General features: G+C 37.8%; 1 protein-coding gene across 8 annotated transcripts in view; it reads right to left on the reverse strand.

The window, feature by feature from the left end:
* Positions 1-19,309, reverse strand: part of SCAI (suppressor of cancer cell invasion) — a 128,995-nt gene that overhangs the window by 36,717 nt on the left and 72,969 nt on the right. For all 8 annotated transcript variants that reach the window (XM_006049271.4, XM_025261664.3, XM_006049272.4 and 5 more), the window contains 11 exons: positions 14,420-14,515; positions 13,802-13,888; positions 12,234-12,332; positions 8,967-9,063; positions 7,726-7,824; positions 7,420-7,572; positions 6,417-6,518; positions 5,411-5,512; positions 4,032-4,110; positions 2,193-2,292; positions 84-165 (listed from right to left, as the gene is read on the reverse strand). In XM_006049271.4, coding sequence (XP_006049333.2) covers positions 84-165; positions 2,193-2,292; positions 4,032-4,110; positions 5,411-5,512; positions 6,417-6,518; positions 7,420-7,572; positions 7,726-7,824; positions 8,967-9,063; positions 12,234-12,332; positions 13,802-13,888; positions 14,420-14,515 — 1,096 coding nt within the window. The remainder of the gene's footprint in view (positions 1-83; positions 166-2,192; positions 2,293-4,031; positions 4,111-5,410; positions 5,513-6,416; positions 6,519-7,419; positions 7,573-7,725; positions 7,825-8,966; positions 9,064-12,233; positions 12,333-13,801; positions 13,889-14,419; positions 14,516-19,309) is intronic.

A 19,309-nucleotide genomic window follows, 5' to 3' on the forward strand; every position in this document is an offset into this window, starting at 1 on the left:
AAAATAAAAAGGCACATGTTCAGGCTGGTTACCTCTGGGTGGTGCCGTAGCGTCTAACGTGCGATGGAGTGTGCGGAACTTACCTTGTAAGCAACACTGTTGGATGAATCGACAATGATGAACAGCGGCTTCCTTGTGAAGGGGTAGAGGTCTCCAGGATGGAGGCTGGGGAAACAACAACGACGGGAACAGTGAATGACTGTACTACTCTATCGGCCGAGCCTCAGAAATCTTATTCTTCAGTTTGGTCTACTCACATCTCTTTTTCATCACAGCACTGAGAGAAAAACAAAGGTTAATTAAGTAGAAGACCAAAAAAGTCTGTATTTATTGGGGTAGACAAGTAAGCAGTTTTATTTGGGGGAAAAAGAAAAAAAAAAAAAAGACATAATAATTATTCAAGAATATTCAAGCTAGGGACTTCCCTGGTGGTCCAGTGGTTAAGAATCCGCCTTCCAATGCAGAGGACGTGGCTCTGACCCCTGGTCAAAGAACTAAGATCCCACATGCCACAGGTCAACTAAGTCCTTGTGCTAAACTGCTGAGCCTGCCTGCTAGAGCCCACAAGCCACAACCAGAGAGACGCCTACGTCTCACAATGAATGCTTCTGCTTGCTGCAAGAAGACCTGACACAGCCAGATGAATAATAAATAAGTATTTTTAGAAGAGAATATTCAAGCTAAAGAGAAGTCTATACATTTAAACATGGATTAAACACACATGAAAATCTCAGAAGTCAGCATTTAGGGACTTATCTAATATTTTTAAAAGTTCCTCCTAAAAACAGGTGAAAGTGAAGTGGCTCAGTCGTGTCCTACTCTTTGCGACCCCATGGACTGTAGCCTATCAGGCTCCTCAGTCCATGGAATTTCTAGGCAAGAGGACTGGAGTGGGTTGCCATTTAACACAACCAGATTTCTAGTTCAATGAGTCTTTCAAAATCCATATCCAATTTAAATATTTTTAATGTTTTAAGCCACGGGTCCCCAAACTCTGGGATCTAATGCCTAATGATCTGAGTTGGAGCTGATATTATAATAATAATAAAAATAAAGTGCACAATGCATGTAATACGCTTGAATCATCCAAAATCCATCTCCCCCACCCTGTGTCGTGGAAAAACTGTCTTCCACAAAACCTGTCCCTAGTGCTGAAAAGGTTTGGGACTGCTATTTTAAGCTATATCTCAATTTTGCAGACAGTAAGTGACGGCTCCCCCCTTATTATTGCCTACATTTCCTCTGAACATTTGCGTTGGAATCAGCTGGGGTGCTTGTTATAGATACAGATTCACTGGTCCACGGAAGAACTACTGGACCCAAAGTCCAGTAACATGCATTTGAGGGTCACTTCTTTAGATCACAATATTGGTGTGCATGCTCTTTCCCAGGGTTAGCGGACAATGCATGTATGTGTATAAATATTAATGTAAATGTAAATATACAAAATGATGTGTCAATGAGCAGTATCATCAAACCCCAATATATCTCAAATACAGGTTTTTCTAATATAAATCACTTACAAGTAAGGTCAACTATAGCACCAACACATGGCTTGGGGAATCTTTCACTATTACATGTATAATAATTGAAACATTTCCCTCTCTGCTCTTCCTTAGCCACTCTTTAATTTAAAGAGCTATGTTTTTATGTAAAGTGTTATTAGAAACACAGTTTCAAGCAAGTCCAGTTTCCTCTATAATAAAATTGCTATCTCTCAGCTAGAGAAATCCTAGAGCCAAAAACAGCCCAAGCAGTGAATGTGTTGAGCAAACATTCATGATGAAATTTACCTGAAATCATACAGCTAACTTCAGTTTTGCTGTATTATACCAGAACCTTATAAGGTTTATAACAGAATCTTATGTTAAAATGTTTATGTTGATATTAACATGGATCATGTCCTGAGTTATTATTTATGTACATATTTATTGCCTCTTCCAACTTGAATGAATAGATCTCCAGTGACTTAATGATGCCTGACATGTAACAAATAGGCAATAAAAATTTTTTAAATATAAGCCAACAATTCTAAATGCCTAAGATAGCCAGAGCCTGAAATATTGCTGGAATCCAGATAAGTGTTATGAACAGTTGTCCGAGGGGACATTTCTAGTACTAGAAAACAGTCCCCACTTCACTTAAGATATAACTTTAATTTTTATAATAGGGAAAGACACCTGAATACATACCAATGCATTTCCTTGTGGGACTGATTTCGTTTGTGGATGGCATCTCCATTTATAATATCTCGGTTACTATTAGTAAGTACCCCTCCAAAATCATAAGGACCTATAAAAACAGAAGGGAAGAATCCTAGACTTCAGTTGGAAAGTAACACTAATATGATGTTCAAATACAAAGGTACCGGGTGAATCTCTCACTGATACAAGTGGAAGATAATTTTAAAATTTTTTATTAATTTAAAATTTAACACTTCAATTTAACACCGAATTTAAATATTTCAGCATGTTGCCTGTTTCAGCATTTTAAAAGATCATTGTCATTAGTTCTTCAGATAATAATGAGAAACAAAACAAAAATCTACTGTATTCCATTATTCTGGGTTAAAAAAAAAAGCGATGGAGATCTGGGATGTTCAAAATGATCTTTTCATTACAAGCAAAATTAAAATCTCAAGTTCAACAAATAAAATTACTTAGATAAAAGAGTTGCAGAATGAAGTCCTAATGATTTTTTAAAATATCATTTTAGGGCTTCCTTGGTGGCTCAGACCGTAAAGACTGCCTGCAATGTGGGAGACCAAAGTTCAATGATTTCTTAAATTTAATTTTAAGTGAGTCACTAATTGTAAAATGTAGGGGAATCTTTGAATACGACTTGAAAATGCTCATTGACAAAAACTTCATGTAAGAAAAGAACTGTCAAATATCAGTGTAGGGGGAAAATTCATTATCATTACTATTTTATCAACCACTGTAATTCCAGTTCAGGAATTAGCCTTTTCCCACTGGTGCTATCAGTTAGTTAAACTCTTGTGTAAATGGAACAGCAAGTATGAGATGTGAGAAAAAATCTCTCTCAAAGGCCCGTTCAGTTAGTACCTACTGTACTTTGAAAAAAGCAAAATAAGAGATATCAACATGATAGGTGGGGGTGCAGAATATTTGATTTAATGCCATGTTATAAGACATGGAAATAATTATTTACAAATAAAATCATTAACTTCATTACCAAAAAATTAGTTCATGATTTTGCAACACTTTTAATATTAATGTTATGCTTTATCCCTTAAAAAACTACTGCAGTGAAAATACTGAGATTTATTTTGTTTTGTTTTCATTTTAACACTTTAAGAGGATCTGTAGGTCATGCAAGGAAGATGGCAGGGACATGCACTGTATAAAGGAATGCAAATTTCAACAAACAAATGAGGAGGAAAATGCTAAGGATGTTAAGAAAAAAATTTCTGTCCAGATAAAGATTTAACTGCCTTGTTGACTTCCAAGTTACTCATCAATTTCGACCAATTTCATATATTCTAAACTCATATGTTCTGGACCATTTCATGGTTGTATTCTGAAATAGCATCCCAATATTCTACAGATTGAATTGGTAAGACCAAAGAAAGGACACAAAACAAAATCATGTCAAGGACTTGAACTTTCACAGGTACAAAAGTGCACTGATTTCTACAAGACTGTCAGCCACAGTGAAGCCTCCGACCAGATTCTCTAACGCACAAAAGGCTCAGAAAGATTCAATGATGTGAAGCAGTAATTGGTTAGTCCCTGTATAATATATATATATATGTTTGCTTTTAGCAAATTTGTTAGCGACATATGTATGCAGCATGTGAATTTACTGATGATTTTTTAAATTTCATGTATAAGACTTCAGCAAATAAAATAGGTATCTACAAGACTGCCAATTCAGCAAATAGACCAAGTTTCAAATTTAGGAGCCTCTCTAGAAAGCGTGAGACGGTTCGTGGGCTACAGGCCATCGCCTTGTAGAAAATAAAGAGAATTCAAGCCCTGCTCACAACAGGGAGCATTCCTTTATTGTACCTTCACTATCAGAACGACCTGTGGGGAAAACGCCAGTGGCTGACAGGTAAATCAGAAGCACGCTATTGGCAGGCAGCTCCTGAAATGAAAGAAAATCACACATACAAAACGACAAACAGAAAACAACAGTTTCATTGAAAGTTCGTGACATTTTAAAGTTGTGAGGAGGGCTTCCCTGGAGGCTCACAGGTAAAGAATCCACCTGTCAATGCAAGAGACACAGGTTTGATCCCTGGTTTGGGAAGATTCCACACGCAACTAAACCCGGGGGCTTATTAAACCATCCAATCGGTAGTAGCGACGGGCGGTGTGTACAAAGGGCAGGGACTTAATCAACGCAAGCTTATGACCCGCACTTACTGGGAATTCATCATTCATGGGGAATAACTGCAATCCCTGATCCCATCATGAATGGGGTTCAACGGGTTGCCCACGCCTGCCAGCATAGGGTAGGCACACGCTGAGCCAGTCAGTGTAGTGCGCGTGCAGCCCCGGACATCTAAGGGCGTCACAGACCTGTTATTGCTCAATCTTGGGTGGCTGAATGCCACTTGTCCCTCTAACCACAACTACTGGGCCCGTGCCCTCCAGAGCCTGTGCTCCGCAAGAAGAAAGGTCACCGCAGTGAGAAGCCCGAGCACCCCACTAGACAGTAGCCCCTGCTCCCTGCAAGCAGAGAGAAGTCCGTGCGACGACAAAGACACAGCACGGCCGGAAACAAATACACGATCAAGTGGTGGGGAAACAAGGACCTAATTTAACGTGTTATGGTCTTCTTCAAGAGAAAAATCATTCTTCTTACTTCCAACTTGCAATTGTCTACACAGCAGACATTCATTATTTATCTGTAACTATGGCCCAAACTTTTGAAGATATTCTCTGCTTCAAAAACATCATTTAAAGAATGTTCTCTGAAAACTTAAATCAGAGACATAAAGATCCCGACTACAGGTCTAAAAGACAAGCTTCCGTCTGTGCCTTTCTCTATACAAACTGAGCGGAATCCCCTACTCCGTGGTTCTTTCAGATGACCAAAATGTTTCCCAGAGTAGCCTGAATTTGGAACACACCTACACAATCTGCTCCTGCTTTTCAGTTCTGCACTGACTGTTAGGCCTAAGCAGCTGAGGAAGAAAAATCCAGATGAAGTAGAATGATAATTAATCAATATTCTCATTAATTAATGGTAGGGATCATTCCTAATGTCATATGCAATTTCTACTCCAAAAATAGCTATGATTAGGATACTTTAAAGGCAGTTTTCATTTTCATATTTCTCCTAAATTCTTGACTCAAATATTCGAGAGAAGAGTGACTCTCAGGTTCCACTTAAGCCATATTTTTCCCTTACATAGTAGGAAGTACTGGATGATATATACCTTAAAAGATGCTGCTAAGAAAGTGTATAGTTGGCTGAAGGTTGGCTTGTAGAGCAGATACTTGTGGGGGTTTTCTCGCCTGGTAGGCTTGTCAGCTGATTCCTATATTTACACACAGAAAACAATGCAAACACAGTTGGTCTTCTGCATCCATAGGTTCTGCATCCATGGATTCACCCCACCACAGATCAAAAATATTTGAAAAATATTTTCCAGGAAGTTCCAAAAATCAAAACTTGAATTTGCTGTGCACCAGCAACTATATACATAACATTTACATTGTATTTACAGGTATTTACATATAATTTACATTCTGTTAGATGTTATAAGTAATCTAGAAATGATTCAATGTATATGGGAGGATGTGTATAGGTTATATGTAACATTATGCAAAAACTTTATATGAGGGACTTGAACACCTGAAAGTTTTGGTATCCAGAGGGTTCCTAGAACCAATGCCTCATGGATACAGAGGAATGACTATACAAAACACACTTGACATGTGGATTATCGATGTCTATTTTTACCCTCCTCTTTATCAAATATCTTTTTTTAAAACTGTCATTATGCTGATCTTTCTCTCCTGTGTCTCATCAGAGTTCTTTATTCACACTCGTGGCATTTGCTGAATAACAGCATTCCATGGACTGCAAGGAGATCCAACCATCCATTCTGAAGGAGATCAGCCCTGGGGTTTCTTTGGAAGGAATGATGCCAGTACTTTGGCCACCTTGGGCGAAGAGTTGACTCATTGGAAAAGACTCTGATGCTGGGAGGGATTGGGGGCAGGAGGAGAAGGGGACGACAGAGGATGAGATGGCTGGATGGCATCACTGACTCGATGGACACGAGTCTGAGTGAACTCCGGGAGTTGATGATGGACAGGGAGGCCTGGCGCGCTGCGATTCATGGGGTCGCAAAGAGTCGGACACGACTGAGAGACTGAACTGAAATGAACTGATGAGGAACAGAAGCAGCAAACTGCAAATGTAGGGAGAAAAATCACCTGCATTCCTGGTTTATTCATCTGGGAAGCTAAATTCATTGGCTCCCTTTCCAGGGCTTGTAACATCCGGAACATATCAACAGTTAGTTCACTGAACTTAACCTGCAAGGAAAACAAGTCTGACCGTTAATGTAGTACACAGACCTTAAAGTGTTCGATCACATTGTTACTTTTGACTTTCATATGTACCTGATGATACTGGATACTTTATTCTCCAGCATTGTATTATGAAAAAATTTAAAAGATAGAAAGTTGAAAAAAATTATACAGTGACACCCAAATGCTCAATAGCCAGACTCTATAACGTTAGCATTTCTTTATATTTGCTTTGTAACATCTTGTCCTATCTATTAATCCATCAATTTCCAGTTTTTTTTCTGGCACACCACACTGCATGAGGGATCTTTCCCAACCAGGTATTGAAGTGGAAGTGCAGATCTTAACCACTTGGACCACCAGGGAAGTCCCTCCACAGGCAGATTTTTTTCTTTTTCTTTTAAAAAGCAGGCATGTAAACACAGAGACCTATATTATATCCCATAAAACATGCTGGCTGTTGGCAAAACAATGAGGCTGAAGTACGACCATGGCCTATTTTAAAATCACTTTATTACGTTTTGGCACTACATAATGTTTAAGTCTGTATCCTGGGAATACCCTGGCAGTCCAGAGTTTAGGACTCAGAGCTCTCATAGCTGAGGCCCTGATTTCAATCACTAGTTGGAGAACTAAGATTCTCACAAGCCACATGGCATGGCAAAAAAACAAAAACAAACAAACAAAAAAAATTGTATCCTTTTTCATATTAAATAATACTTCTACAGAACTTTATGTAGGCAAGGTTTTAATTTTTGGGGAGTTTGGGCGGTCTTCTGGGATTAAGTTCTCCAACCAGGTATTGAACAGATGTTAGGATATTTACAAGGAAATCATAATTCTGTAACAATCAAAAGTGCTATTTTTTAAGGTGAATTTTAAGCATAATTCCTTCACAATTCTTTACCTGGTTATTACAATTACCAATAATGAGTGCATCAGCCAGAGACAACTGTCCCACAATCATGCCTTGTTCCAGCAATGGGGCTCCTGTTTCAGCAAGGCGATTAGATGTGATAACAATGGTATTATCATCATTTAATACCATTACAGGGTCCGCCTGGAGAACAAGCAATACTGTAAGTGGTTTATAGCCAAGACAAAACATCAATGTAAGAAATTATTCCTTCTTTTTTACATATACAAATAAATATGTACACCACATATGCATTTACTTAAATAATTCTGACAACCTTTCTTGCCAAGAACTGACCTCAATGAAAGCTGCTACTTCTTGAAGTACCAGGTTCCATTCCACTTGATCTTCAGTATTAAAGCGGTGAGTATAATCTTCAATTTCATCTGACAGTTCCTGATTTCACAGTATCACAAAGGAAAAATGGTTACAGGAAAAAAACATAAAAGATGGCTATATTGTACTATAATCCTGATGGAAACTGTTATAGTTAAGAAGTTTGATTATTATCAATATACAGTACCAATTACAACCAAAACAAAGAGTGAAAATTACATGAACTTGCTTCAAAATCAAAAATTCCAAAATGATACACATCAATAAGATCTTCATAGAGACCTAGTGACACACACTACTCAGTGCTAATCAGCAATGACTTTATTAAAAAGAAACTCTTAAAGGTAAACCCCCCAATTTTTAACATTAAAAAAATGAACATAAATTCTTTGGATTAATATCATACTGTTTCTTTTGGAAACAGTCCTATTAGTAACTGGCGATACAGGAAGAAAGTTTGTCAAAACTAGCACGTTATACTGAATCACTTTGCTAGATACCTGAAGCTAACACAATACAGTAAATTAACTATACTTCATTAAAAAAAAAACCAAAACACTAGCATGTTATACTGAATCCCTCTGCTTTATACCTGAAAATAAGACAATACTGTAAATCAACTGCACTTCAATTAAAAAAAACTAGCATGTTATACTTAAGCACCAAAAAAATCAAGACGTATGCCACTGAAATCACTAACTGAATACAGAGTGTAACCAGAACGTAGCAAGGAATAATTACATATATTAAGTGAATGTAGAATGCAGTTAACTCTGATTACCTGAATTAATGAAGGACAGAATGAAGAAGACATACTAAAAGAAGGAATAACCAAAATTCATTCACACAACACCTTTATAAAACATTCTGTACTTGTTCTTAACCTAATTTTTCAATTATTTTATCTTAAACTACATATTTTAACTTTTGTTTGCATTTGCCAACCATTCATTAATGAATGATGAAATGTAAAATGAGCTGAGGGGACAAAAGCAAGAAATTAATACAATTATCTCTGGTAAGTGTGTTTGAAACATGAAGAGAGCTGCAAAAATTTTTTGTCATTACCCTTGTCAGAAGTTACCATGCTCTGAAAGTTGTAATGATTTAGATTATCAAAATTATTTTAACCTTATCTATTTAAAAAAACAAAATTACCAAAAAATAATTAGAAAACAAGATTTTAATTAAAATACATTTACCTTTACCAGATCCTTCACAACATCCATTTTGTTGAGAAGAAGACAAACTACTATAAATCTTGCATAGTATCGTAGCTTCTTAACTACCAACTCAGGTCTGTGGTAGATAAAAGGAAAATTATTCATTAGATTAAAAACAAAATTATGTGACTTGATTTTTCTAACTTTCTGATAGTTTTTAAACTCTTTTGGTCCTGTTTTGCACAGTTATAAACACTGTTTCATATAATCTATAGTTTTTAAATACATTTTTTACCAATGATTCATTACATTGTTCATTCATACATTAATTTATTCAACAACTATCTACTGAAACTTAGATGCACCACGTACCATGTTAAATAGTAGATTAAAATTATTAAAAAAAGAAACGATATCATAGTCCCTTCCTCACAGATCTTATAGACAGAAACGTATGTAAAATATAGAGGAGACAGATAAATACTTAAATATTACAATGATAGCGCTGCAGTGAAAAGGAAAAGAAGAGGAATGCGTTTTTCTTTTCTTCCCTGAGAATGAAGAAAGAGAAGAGGGAGCAGGCCTGGTCACACCTAGTTTTTATTTTAACCATTCCTAATCTGCAGCCTGTAACTAAATTTGCTTTTCTGCCCCAGATTCTTCACGGGGCGGGGGAATGACACAGTTCTGGAGGCAGAAGCCTACTGTGTTCTCCCCTAGGCTGGCTGAGGATTTTAAGCCACCTTTCTATTTCCTCCAAACTCTGTCTCCATATTTTTTTAATTCGGCTTCAGAGGGCAGAGAAAGTCAAGATTTTGGCAGCATCAATAGGAGAAACAAAACATGCTATTTGAGCCCACAGGACTGGATCTTGGTGAGAGAAGGCTTCCCAGAGAGAGTAATGTTTATATTAAGACTATAAATAGGAAGACGAGAAGACAGTAGGCAGGAAAATACGAGGTCATCCACTCAATACACTTGAGAGGCAATCCTATCAAGCCTGAAAACTTGAATGACGGCCCCCAGCCCTGCCTGCTGCAGAAGAAGTCCTCATGTGAATCTCACTGGGAAGGGTCCACATCAAGTCCTCCTCATAAGCATCAAGACTGGGATGCGGCCAAGTTTTCAAGTTCAGATCCACATTTTCCACTATCAAACAAAACTCCAGTACTGTCACTGCCAGAGGGGCCATCAAGATTCTCTATGACAAAGTCCTTCTGGCATGCCAGAATTGCAGCCTTGTCCAACCTGCTAGGACCCCTAATTGTAAGATGCTGACTCTTGACACATCTGCCTGAGAAATTGTTTTTCGAGACTGCAACGTCTCCCTCCAGCCTCTGTACGCTCAGAAACTTCACCTTCTCCATATCTTAACTCTAATCAGGTTCAGCCTTCGTCCTTCATAACCACTGGGGCTTACAGCTCGGACAAGTGATTATGTGCAAACGTCTCCTACACTCAACAGGACAGGCCGTGGAACAGAGACATTCTGAGAGCTGTTTGTATTTGGTGACAGGCAGTCACCGTGCTGATCGGTGGAACGTACCACTCCTCCTGGCTTTGACATATTCCTTCGGTACTGAGACAATGCAGGGAGAACTTGACCTCTGGAGGAGAGATGCCTCTTAAAGCAACAGTGAAACTGTGGACTACTTTCTTCTTTAGTGTTAATCTACCAGCTGTTGGTTTTAGCAGCTGTCACCAACTGCTACCTTGATGGCCCCCCAGCCCTGTGTGAACTAAGAAACAACCAATTTTACGAACTGAACAAACTCCTTCCTAAAGTACAGGGAACAAAATCAAGATTTTATATACTGAAGTGGCCTTTGATTCTAAGTTAGTTTGATTCTGAGCCTAAGAGATTTCATCGTCCTGGTTCCAAACGATTCTAGCTCAGTTCATCTGCCCAGCTCTAGGAGGCAGCACAGAGAAACAAGTCATATGGGCTGGTTTGCTCTTAGGACAGTAAGTGATTTTATTAAGTCAAACTATTGGGTTTTAAGCCAAGGGACCTAAGACCAATTTCCCTTGTGTCAAATTAGAAAATGCATAAAAGTGAATTATACAAGGTATTTTACTATTGCTTAAAATAGTTCTTTGCTTATATGTATTTTTCACTCAATAAAGTGTTACATACCCCTTCTGTATTTTTGAGAGATAATTTATCTCACCAAGAATTCAGAGAAATTATATAACATGAATGCAAAAAAAAAAAAGGGACTTGGAAGAAATGTATCTGTAGTGAAAATATGTGAAGCAAGCCATAAGAAATTCTGAAAGAAAAGTAACTGATGCAATTTCATGAAGGCAAAGCCAAAAAAACCTTGGGGGAAAATGTAGAATTCAGCGTCTACATACCTTGTTTCAAGCAAATTTCTCCAGACAAGTCGGAACAAGATTTGCAAGGGAATGAAGGGGATTTACCAGAGTGGGGCTTTCCCCAAAATGTTGCTATTTAGCTGGAAAGCTTATGACAGCCAACCACAAAGTAGTCTCTAGAAAAATGTCAAAACTACATTTTATTCTTTTTCTAACAGAATACAATCTTTTCACTTAGATAATGACTGTGAGTTCTGTTACTGGGAGTAGGGAGAATATTCAGATCTTTCAACAATTCTTGAATCCTAGCAACAAAGATTCTCCAGCAGATTCCTGATTTCAACAACTCTATCCTCATCTGAATCTACCTGTACCCCCAAATGTGTCTGAGACTCCCATGAAAAGGTAATCATCTAAAAAAGATGACTGTCCAGCTTCTTTTCATTTTCTTCTCCAACCCAAGCCGGACACATAATAAGTGGGGATGAATAACTTTAACATGATTTTTTTTCCATAACAGTGAAGCTACATGACTGTAAAATGGTATTGGATTTATAAAAGAAAAATCAAACACCATTATACATTTTTCTTTAGTCCCTATGTGGCAGTTTCCAATAGGTTTTGAATGTATACAAACTAAGATGATATAGGCTACAGAACAAAGGTATCAGCTAAGCCTCATTTTGGAGCTGTTTCTTTTCTATGAAACTTCATGTGACCCCAATCTCTGATAAAGAAATAACCCACCCTTCTTTGGGCTCTGACCCTACCCTGGTATTGTGACATCTCTCACAACATCCATGATATTTACTGCTTTTAGGTAACACACTTCCATATGCTTAAGAAGGCCTCATATATAGCAGGCACTCAATAAAGCCCATTAAATGAATAAAAGTTATAAACAAATGTGTGCTTTTCTGCCTAATTTCCACACACTAAAAAGTTTCAGTGCTTTATCTTCCTCTTTCTAAAACAGTAGGTGCATACCTGTCCTCTTTATTGACTTGAGAATAGTAAGATCTCTGTCTGATTGCAGAATAGAAGGAGAAAGCCTCATTCAGATAGCTGGTCTCAGATGTGCGTAGGCTATGAGAGAGAAAGAAAATCTTAAGTATGACAGTGTCTCAGACTCTTCACCATGATAAATACTTGTTTTGTTACTCCTCTCTTCCTCTACTGGAAGGGATGGGAACGACTACACTAGATTTGAATCACCAAAGCAATAATCATATTACCCATAAGATGTATGAAAAGAATAATAATTATAATTAAAAAAAAAAAATACCTCCCCTCTGCTCCCAAGCCTTTTTTGATAGCAACCCAAAGTACACATTATTCTCATTCTTCGAAGGGCTTCTCCAAACAGCATTCTACTCACTTAAATCTTTCCTGGGATTAAAGGCCTGGGACCAGTGGACTGACAAATGGACCCTGATCCGTGTTAATCTTCATAGGATGCTGATAAGTTGAATTTTTTATTCAACATTTCTAGTTTGTTTTTTTTTTTTAATTGAAGTATAGTTGGTAGCTCAGCTGGTAAAGAATCCACCTTCAATGCAGAAGACCCCGGTTCAGTTCCTGGGTTGGGAAGATCTGCTGGAGAAGGCATTAGGCTACCCAATCCCGTATTCTTGGGATTCCCTGGTGGCTCAGACGGTAAAGAATCTACCTGTAATGTGGAAGACCTGGGTTCAATCCCTGGGTTGGGGAGATTCCCTAGAGGAGGGCATGGCAACCCACTCCAGTATTCTTGCCTGGAGAATCACCATGGACAGAGGAGCCTGGCAGGCTATATAGTCCATGGGGGTGCAAAGAGTTGGACATGACTGAGTGACTAAGCACAGCACATAGTTACACACAATAACATCACTAGTTTTACAATGGATTTCTTAAGAAAACATTCTACCAGGAAAAGTGATTTTAATGGTGGGAATCTGAGTGGCATGCCAAAAGACAGGAAGAGGAAGGAATTTTCTGGCCAACTAAACTACAAATGGTCCAAGCCTTTTGTGAAATGCCTGATACAACTTAATGATAATGCGATGTCTGGATCCTAAATGGAGCTCTCTTCTTTCATTGACACATGGGTGGGACTATACAGATGTAGTCAAAATATCTTTATTGACTTCATGTACCTTTCAGACATAGCATACAAGGATTGGTTTTAAAGTATCCTCCTGAAAACCACTCATTCAAACAAACATACCAGTTATGTTATGTCTCCGGAAAGGATCAAGATTCAAGTGAAGCCATTAAGAACCATAAATTCATTTAGTATTTTTCTTATCTAAAACCAAAGGTCATACTCCTTTAAGTTTACAAATGAATCTGACCAAATGAACTGTTTGGAAGATGAGCCTTTGAAGCAAATAATGTCACTTTGATTATGGAAGGTCACTTTAAAATGCTGTCTTAATCAAGATGATCTGAACTATTAGAATTTCAAGTGTAACTCGTCCGCTTTCCCTCCTACTGGATATGTACTCATGCATACTTCTGCATGCTGTGTTTAAATCCAGAGAACGCTTTATTTTTCCCATTTGCAGTTCACTTACTAATAATGGTAGTATAGCTGCCCAATCTTAGAAGCAATTTCCCCTATTTGCCACCGCTTCAAGCCGTATCGATTATCCAAGACTTGTCTGTTTTACATAGGAGATAAGAAAATAGAAATGAGAGACTATAAATTTCAAAAATAACCAAATGTGTTAATTTCACAGGATAGAGTATCACCCAGTTCATCATGGAATTTTGAGTACATAAACTGAAATTCATGAATTTTTCATGAGATTTTAACATAAGCACTCAAATTCAAAAACCATTTATAAAGTGTCTATTTAGAGTATACTGAAATACAAAAATAAACTTCTCTGAGCTACGTTCATGGAAATTAGAAGCAACCCCCTCCCCCAATAGCTTTGGCCAATAAACAATACCTATTTCAGGATGAAATCATGAATCTGCCTACCTACTTAATCTGAATCATTTCAAATATGATATTCTTTAAAAGTCAGATACTATTACACTTGAAAAACTTAAATAAATAGGGGAAAAAATCAATTTATTTTCTTTTGGTAACAAAGATGAAATGAGATACACGAAGAGATAAAAAGCACTGAGGTAGTAATGGTCAAAACTGTGACTAACAAAAAAAAACTTTAAAAATTCTTTACCGATGCTGCTGCTGGAATTTCCAGAGTTTGGTGTAAACATCAAAAGTTCTTCCAAAATACGACTGCCACTGCTTCTGTCCATATTGTGGCAAATCTCTGTAATGACAAGTAAACATCTATTAATTTTAAAACTCAGATACTCCTTGGAAATTAAGTCTTGTGATGATACAAACTGGACAGATTTAAAGCATTTTCAATTCAGACTTATTTATTTTTAAAAGTTACAATTTTTAGAGCAAAAACAGTTGTATTGTGGGGGGTCCAGGACACGTTCTTTCTTGTTTCTCTTTCCTGCCTCTAACAGTTCATTCTTCATCTCCTCTGTAGATCCTCTCCTCTGACCTTGGGTGATCTTATATACTGTTAACTTCCACGTCTGTCTTCAGCTAAGAACCTAGCACTTGGAAAAACACTGCTTTCGGGAGTAAATCTAGAAGTGGATATGCAGGTGGTGGTGGTGTTCTCAACTGTTCCCACCCCTCCCAAACGTGAAACTATATATCCTTGTCCTTGGGCTTGGTTATATAACTTGCTTTGGCCAATGAAATGTAAGTTATCTACAACATGTCTGAGAAGAAGATATAAGAAGTATTACATGATTCAGCATTTTTACTTTTCTCTCTGAACTAAGACCAAGATAAGGCGGTTCTTCAGCCTGGAACACAGAGTCAAACACATTTAATGGGGCCTCAGAACTGCAGACAACTTGTAGCTTAACATGAGAGTCAGAAAGAAATCCCTAGTAAGGTACTAAAATTTTGGAGTTATTACAGCAGCCTTATTTAGGAAAAGCTGCTAAAAAAGAAACCAGAACCAGGACTGAGTTATTGCCCTAAGAAATATGTATGGGACACCGGCACTGGGATTGAAACTGTTACTGAAGGCTAACATATAATACAGAGGCAAAATGCATTTGCCTGCAATAACTTGGAAAGTAGATAATGTGACTAATGAACTTGTGGGTTTATACAAATACACCAGGGAACAGTATGCTATTAGACACACTTCACAAAACACCAGAAAGATAAACTCACTAAAGAACTAGCTGCAAGTAGGGCTGAAAAGGAAAAGAGGAAATCCACAAACTCCAGAACTTTCAATACTGAAAAGCACAATTTTTAATGTGTTAGGTGTAAAAGACCCAACTGAGAAATGATAGCTATAAATGCCACCTAAGACAGTCTCATCCCTAGGGGAAAACCTCTTCATGAAAGCTTGTGAAAACGTTTATGAAAGTGGCCCCAAGTACATTCTTTCAAAGGGACAAAATAGATGTGGGGAAAGAATCAAAGGATTTGGCTGTCTTGTAGAAGCCTGATAAACTCAAGGTATTTGTAACAGAGTCTACAAGAGAAAGAGGGAAGTGTCTCAAAATATTGTAGGTTTAGCTATTGGTACATGGAGGCTAACCTAAACCAAACAGATAGAGTCAACGAAATCTTGAGAGCACTTCATGTCAAAAAGGAATAATAATCACTCACTGATTAGAGCATGGTACACTTATCTCACTCATGCAACTGTGGACAGTCAGTAGTGGATGGTCTCCCTTGAATGTCCAGCCTGGCAGGTGGCTAGGGTGCCGGGCCACGTGTTTCTCATCATAAAACAGGCTACCTCTGTTTACACGAGGGTGGTTGCAAGGATCCCAAGAGTAGCAAAACAGAGGGTGGCTCTGTTGTGCAATTTTCTTTTCAAGTCTCTGCATCATATTTGTACTGTCCCATCAGCCAAAGCAAATTCATGGCCCAGCCCAGTGTCAGTGTGAGAGGGAGATAACCATGGCCATAGACAAGGGGAAGGGAATGACTTTTATAAACAATCTGTGAGAGACTTTATCTTTTTCTTTTTTTTCAATTTTGAAAATAAGTCTCTTAGAAAACAAAAATACTATACAGTGTATAAAACAAGAAATAAAAAAATAGCTTATTGCTTTTTCCTTCTAGTCCCCAGAAATAACCACAATTAAAAATGCATTTTCTATATACATTTAAATATGTCAGTCTTTCTATTGTTTTACATAAGTGGGATCACACTAAATATAATATTCTGTAACATGCCTTTTTAATTTAATATATCACATGTTTCTTTAATGCATATAGAATTATATCAATATTTACTGTGTATAATATAGTATATAATGAATCAATTTACTCAACCAATCTCTTCCTGATGGACATTTACACTGCTTCCAGCTTTTCCCTGTCATAAAAATGCTGCAATAAACATTATCCTACTAATAAACTTGAAGAGTTATATGATATGAATAATAGGCAAATTTCTGTAAGTGGAATGAGTAAAAGAAGATTTGCATTTCTGTACCAGATGTTCCCTGGTGGCTCAGATGGTAAAACATCTGCCTACAATGCGGGAGACCCGGGTTCAATCCCTGGGTCGGGAAGATCCCCTGGAGAAGGATATGGCAATCCACTCCAGTACTCTTGCCTGGAAAATCCCATGGACAGAGGAGCGTTGTAGGCTACAGTCCATGGGGTCTCAAAGAGTCGGACACGACTGAGCAACTTCACATACATACATACATACCAGATGTTAAGACAATGAGGAAAAAAGCAAAAGGTTTTTCTACCCAAACTTTTCATATACTACAAGAATGAGCTAGTAACTTCAGTTTTAAATTTATTCCCATTACCCTATTAGGATAAGGAGAAACTCATTTCAGATTACAGAACAGGTTAACTATAGATACTACTGATAGTTTCTAAATTCATCCCAAGTTTTATCTTTTTTACATCTCCATGGATCTCTAGTGAGACGTTGCATTAGGAAGAGCTAATAAGTTATTTTTAAATTGAAATTGCTGCTAGAATCTTTAAGACTCTTATCAAGTAGTTACTGCTAGGAAGACTGTATTTTATATAAAAGCTTTAGACAACATTAACTTCAGGGAAACTGACAACCCTTGAGTGCTTGTGAGATACCATGTAAAGTCTCCAGGCAAATTTTCAACTAGGCATTTAACTACAAGTTCTTTTGCATTTTCAAAACTGACAGATTTAATAAACCTAAGTAATACATCATATTAAGGGAGAAAACAGAATTAGAGCTCAGTATTTTATTTCATGACTACATAATTTCAGGTGTTTAGTGGAAATGGTTTTAGGGGAAGGGACTTCTCCATGAAGGCTAAAAGCACAAAAAAGTGGTCTAAAAGATTAGAACAAGGTTCCAAACATAAGTTGTAATGTACAAGTATTTTCTGATTTATAGCTGTGAACAATGTTGACTAGATTCTATACTATTTTCATTGAAAGAATTTACAGCATCTACCACTCCAATATGAAGTATCAGCTATAAAGACAGCAATTGCTTTTTCAAAATACGGTTTAAGTTTTTTAAAAAAAACCTCCTAAAGGACAAGTCCCATGGTCACCCTTTTTCTAGTGAAACATAACATAGAAGCTAATATTCAAACAACTCTCATATGATGAGTCTAAACAAAATTAACTAATGTACCTTATAAAGAGTTTTAGATAAATTCCTCTACTATTCAGAGCTTGATTCTAGTTTTAAACTCTGAATATATCATTTGGTCATTATTACTGTCAGTAGAGATGGGAAATTAATGGTCCATGGAATTAAATTAAATGGGGCTGTGTGAATTAGCCCATAAGCTAAATGACCTTATATTTCACATTTTGCAAAGGCACCTATGTTATAAATTGGCTGGTCATATTCTTTTCACAAGTCTTGAGAGGAAACTGAAAGTATGACACTAATCTCACTCTCTTTTAAAATCCTCAACTCTTATCAACAAAAAGTTGGGAGAACATGAGAAGAAATGTAGTGGAGATGATTAAACCTACTTCTGAGAGATGATTCAAATGTAAAGTTGAGATGTCAAATCATAGGAACTTTCTTACAAGTTTCTACAAATCAACCATCTTTACTAAAGTGAATTAGCTAGGATCACTGATACCTGTAGCGTGTGTGCGTGCTAAGTCACTTCAGTTACGTCCGACTGTTCACAACCCTATGAACTGTAGCCCACTAGACTCCTCTGTCCATGGAATTCATCCACACTGATGCCTACTGACACCTAAAATCCAACAGCCACTTTCTAGTCCTCAGATCAGTCCTCCTTAGAGGGTCACCTTCCTAGAGGTTCCCTATTGGCTCACCACTTCTTCAGCATCTTGTAGTCCTTTCTTCTTTCTGTTCTAACGGTCTCTTTCATTAGCTCCTCTTTCTTTAGTCTGGTCCTAAAATGCATGGCTTCTTCAGCAAAATGTTAGTCGCTTCAGTCATGTTCAACTCTTTGTGACCCCATGGACTGTAGCCCTCCAGGCTCTTCTGTCCATGGAATTCTCCAGGCAAGAGTACTGGAGTGGGTTGCCATCTCCTTTTCCAGGGGATCTTCCCAACCCAGGGACAGAACCTGGGCTGCTGCTGCTGCTGCTAAGTCACTTCGGTCGAGTCAGACTCTGTAACCGCACAGACGGCAGCCCACCAGGCTCCCCCGTCCCTGCTATTTCCTGCACTGCAGGCAGATATGTGCAAATATATGTAAATACACATACATACTACAATGAGAAGAAGAGAGCTTAAATGGGTTGCCCAGGAACTCATGGCCAGTAAACTGTTGAGCTATGACTGAAATTCATAACCCCTTTGAGTCTGTAATCTAATACTCTCTCCTCTCTGCCATAGAGAAAAACAACCCAGATTTTGATTCTACATTAGTGAAGTCCTTCTCTGGGAGCTCACTCTTGGGATGCCACTGACAGCAACATTTTGACTTGTTTTGACAACAAGTTGTGTCCTAATAAGCAGGAGATTAGGGCTCACAGAGAGTCACCTGGGATGCACTTGAGGCCAGAGCAAGAAAATGGCCATTTGCAAACCAAGGAGAAGAGGCCTCAGAATGAACCAACT

Source organism: Bubalus bubalis, chromosome 12 (assembly GCF_019923935.1).
Source record: "Bubalus bubalis isolate 160015118507 breed Murrah chromosome 12, NDDB_SH_1, whole genome shotgun sequence".
NCBI lineage: Eukaryota > Metazoa > Chordata > Mammalia > Artiodactyla > Bovidae > Bubalus > Bubalus bubalis.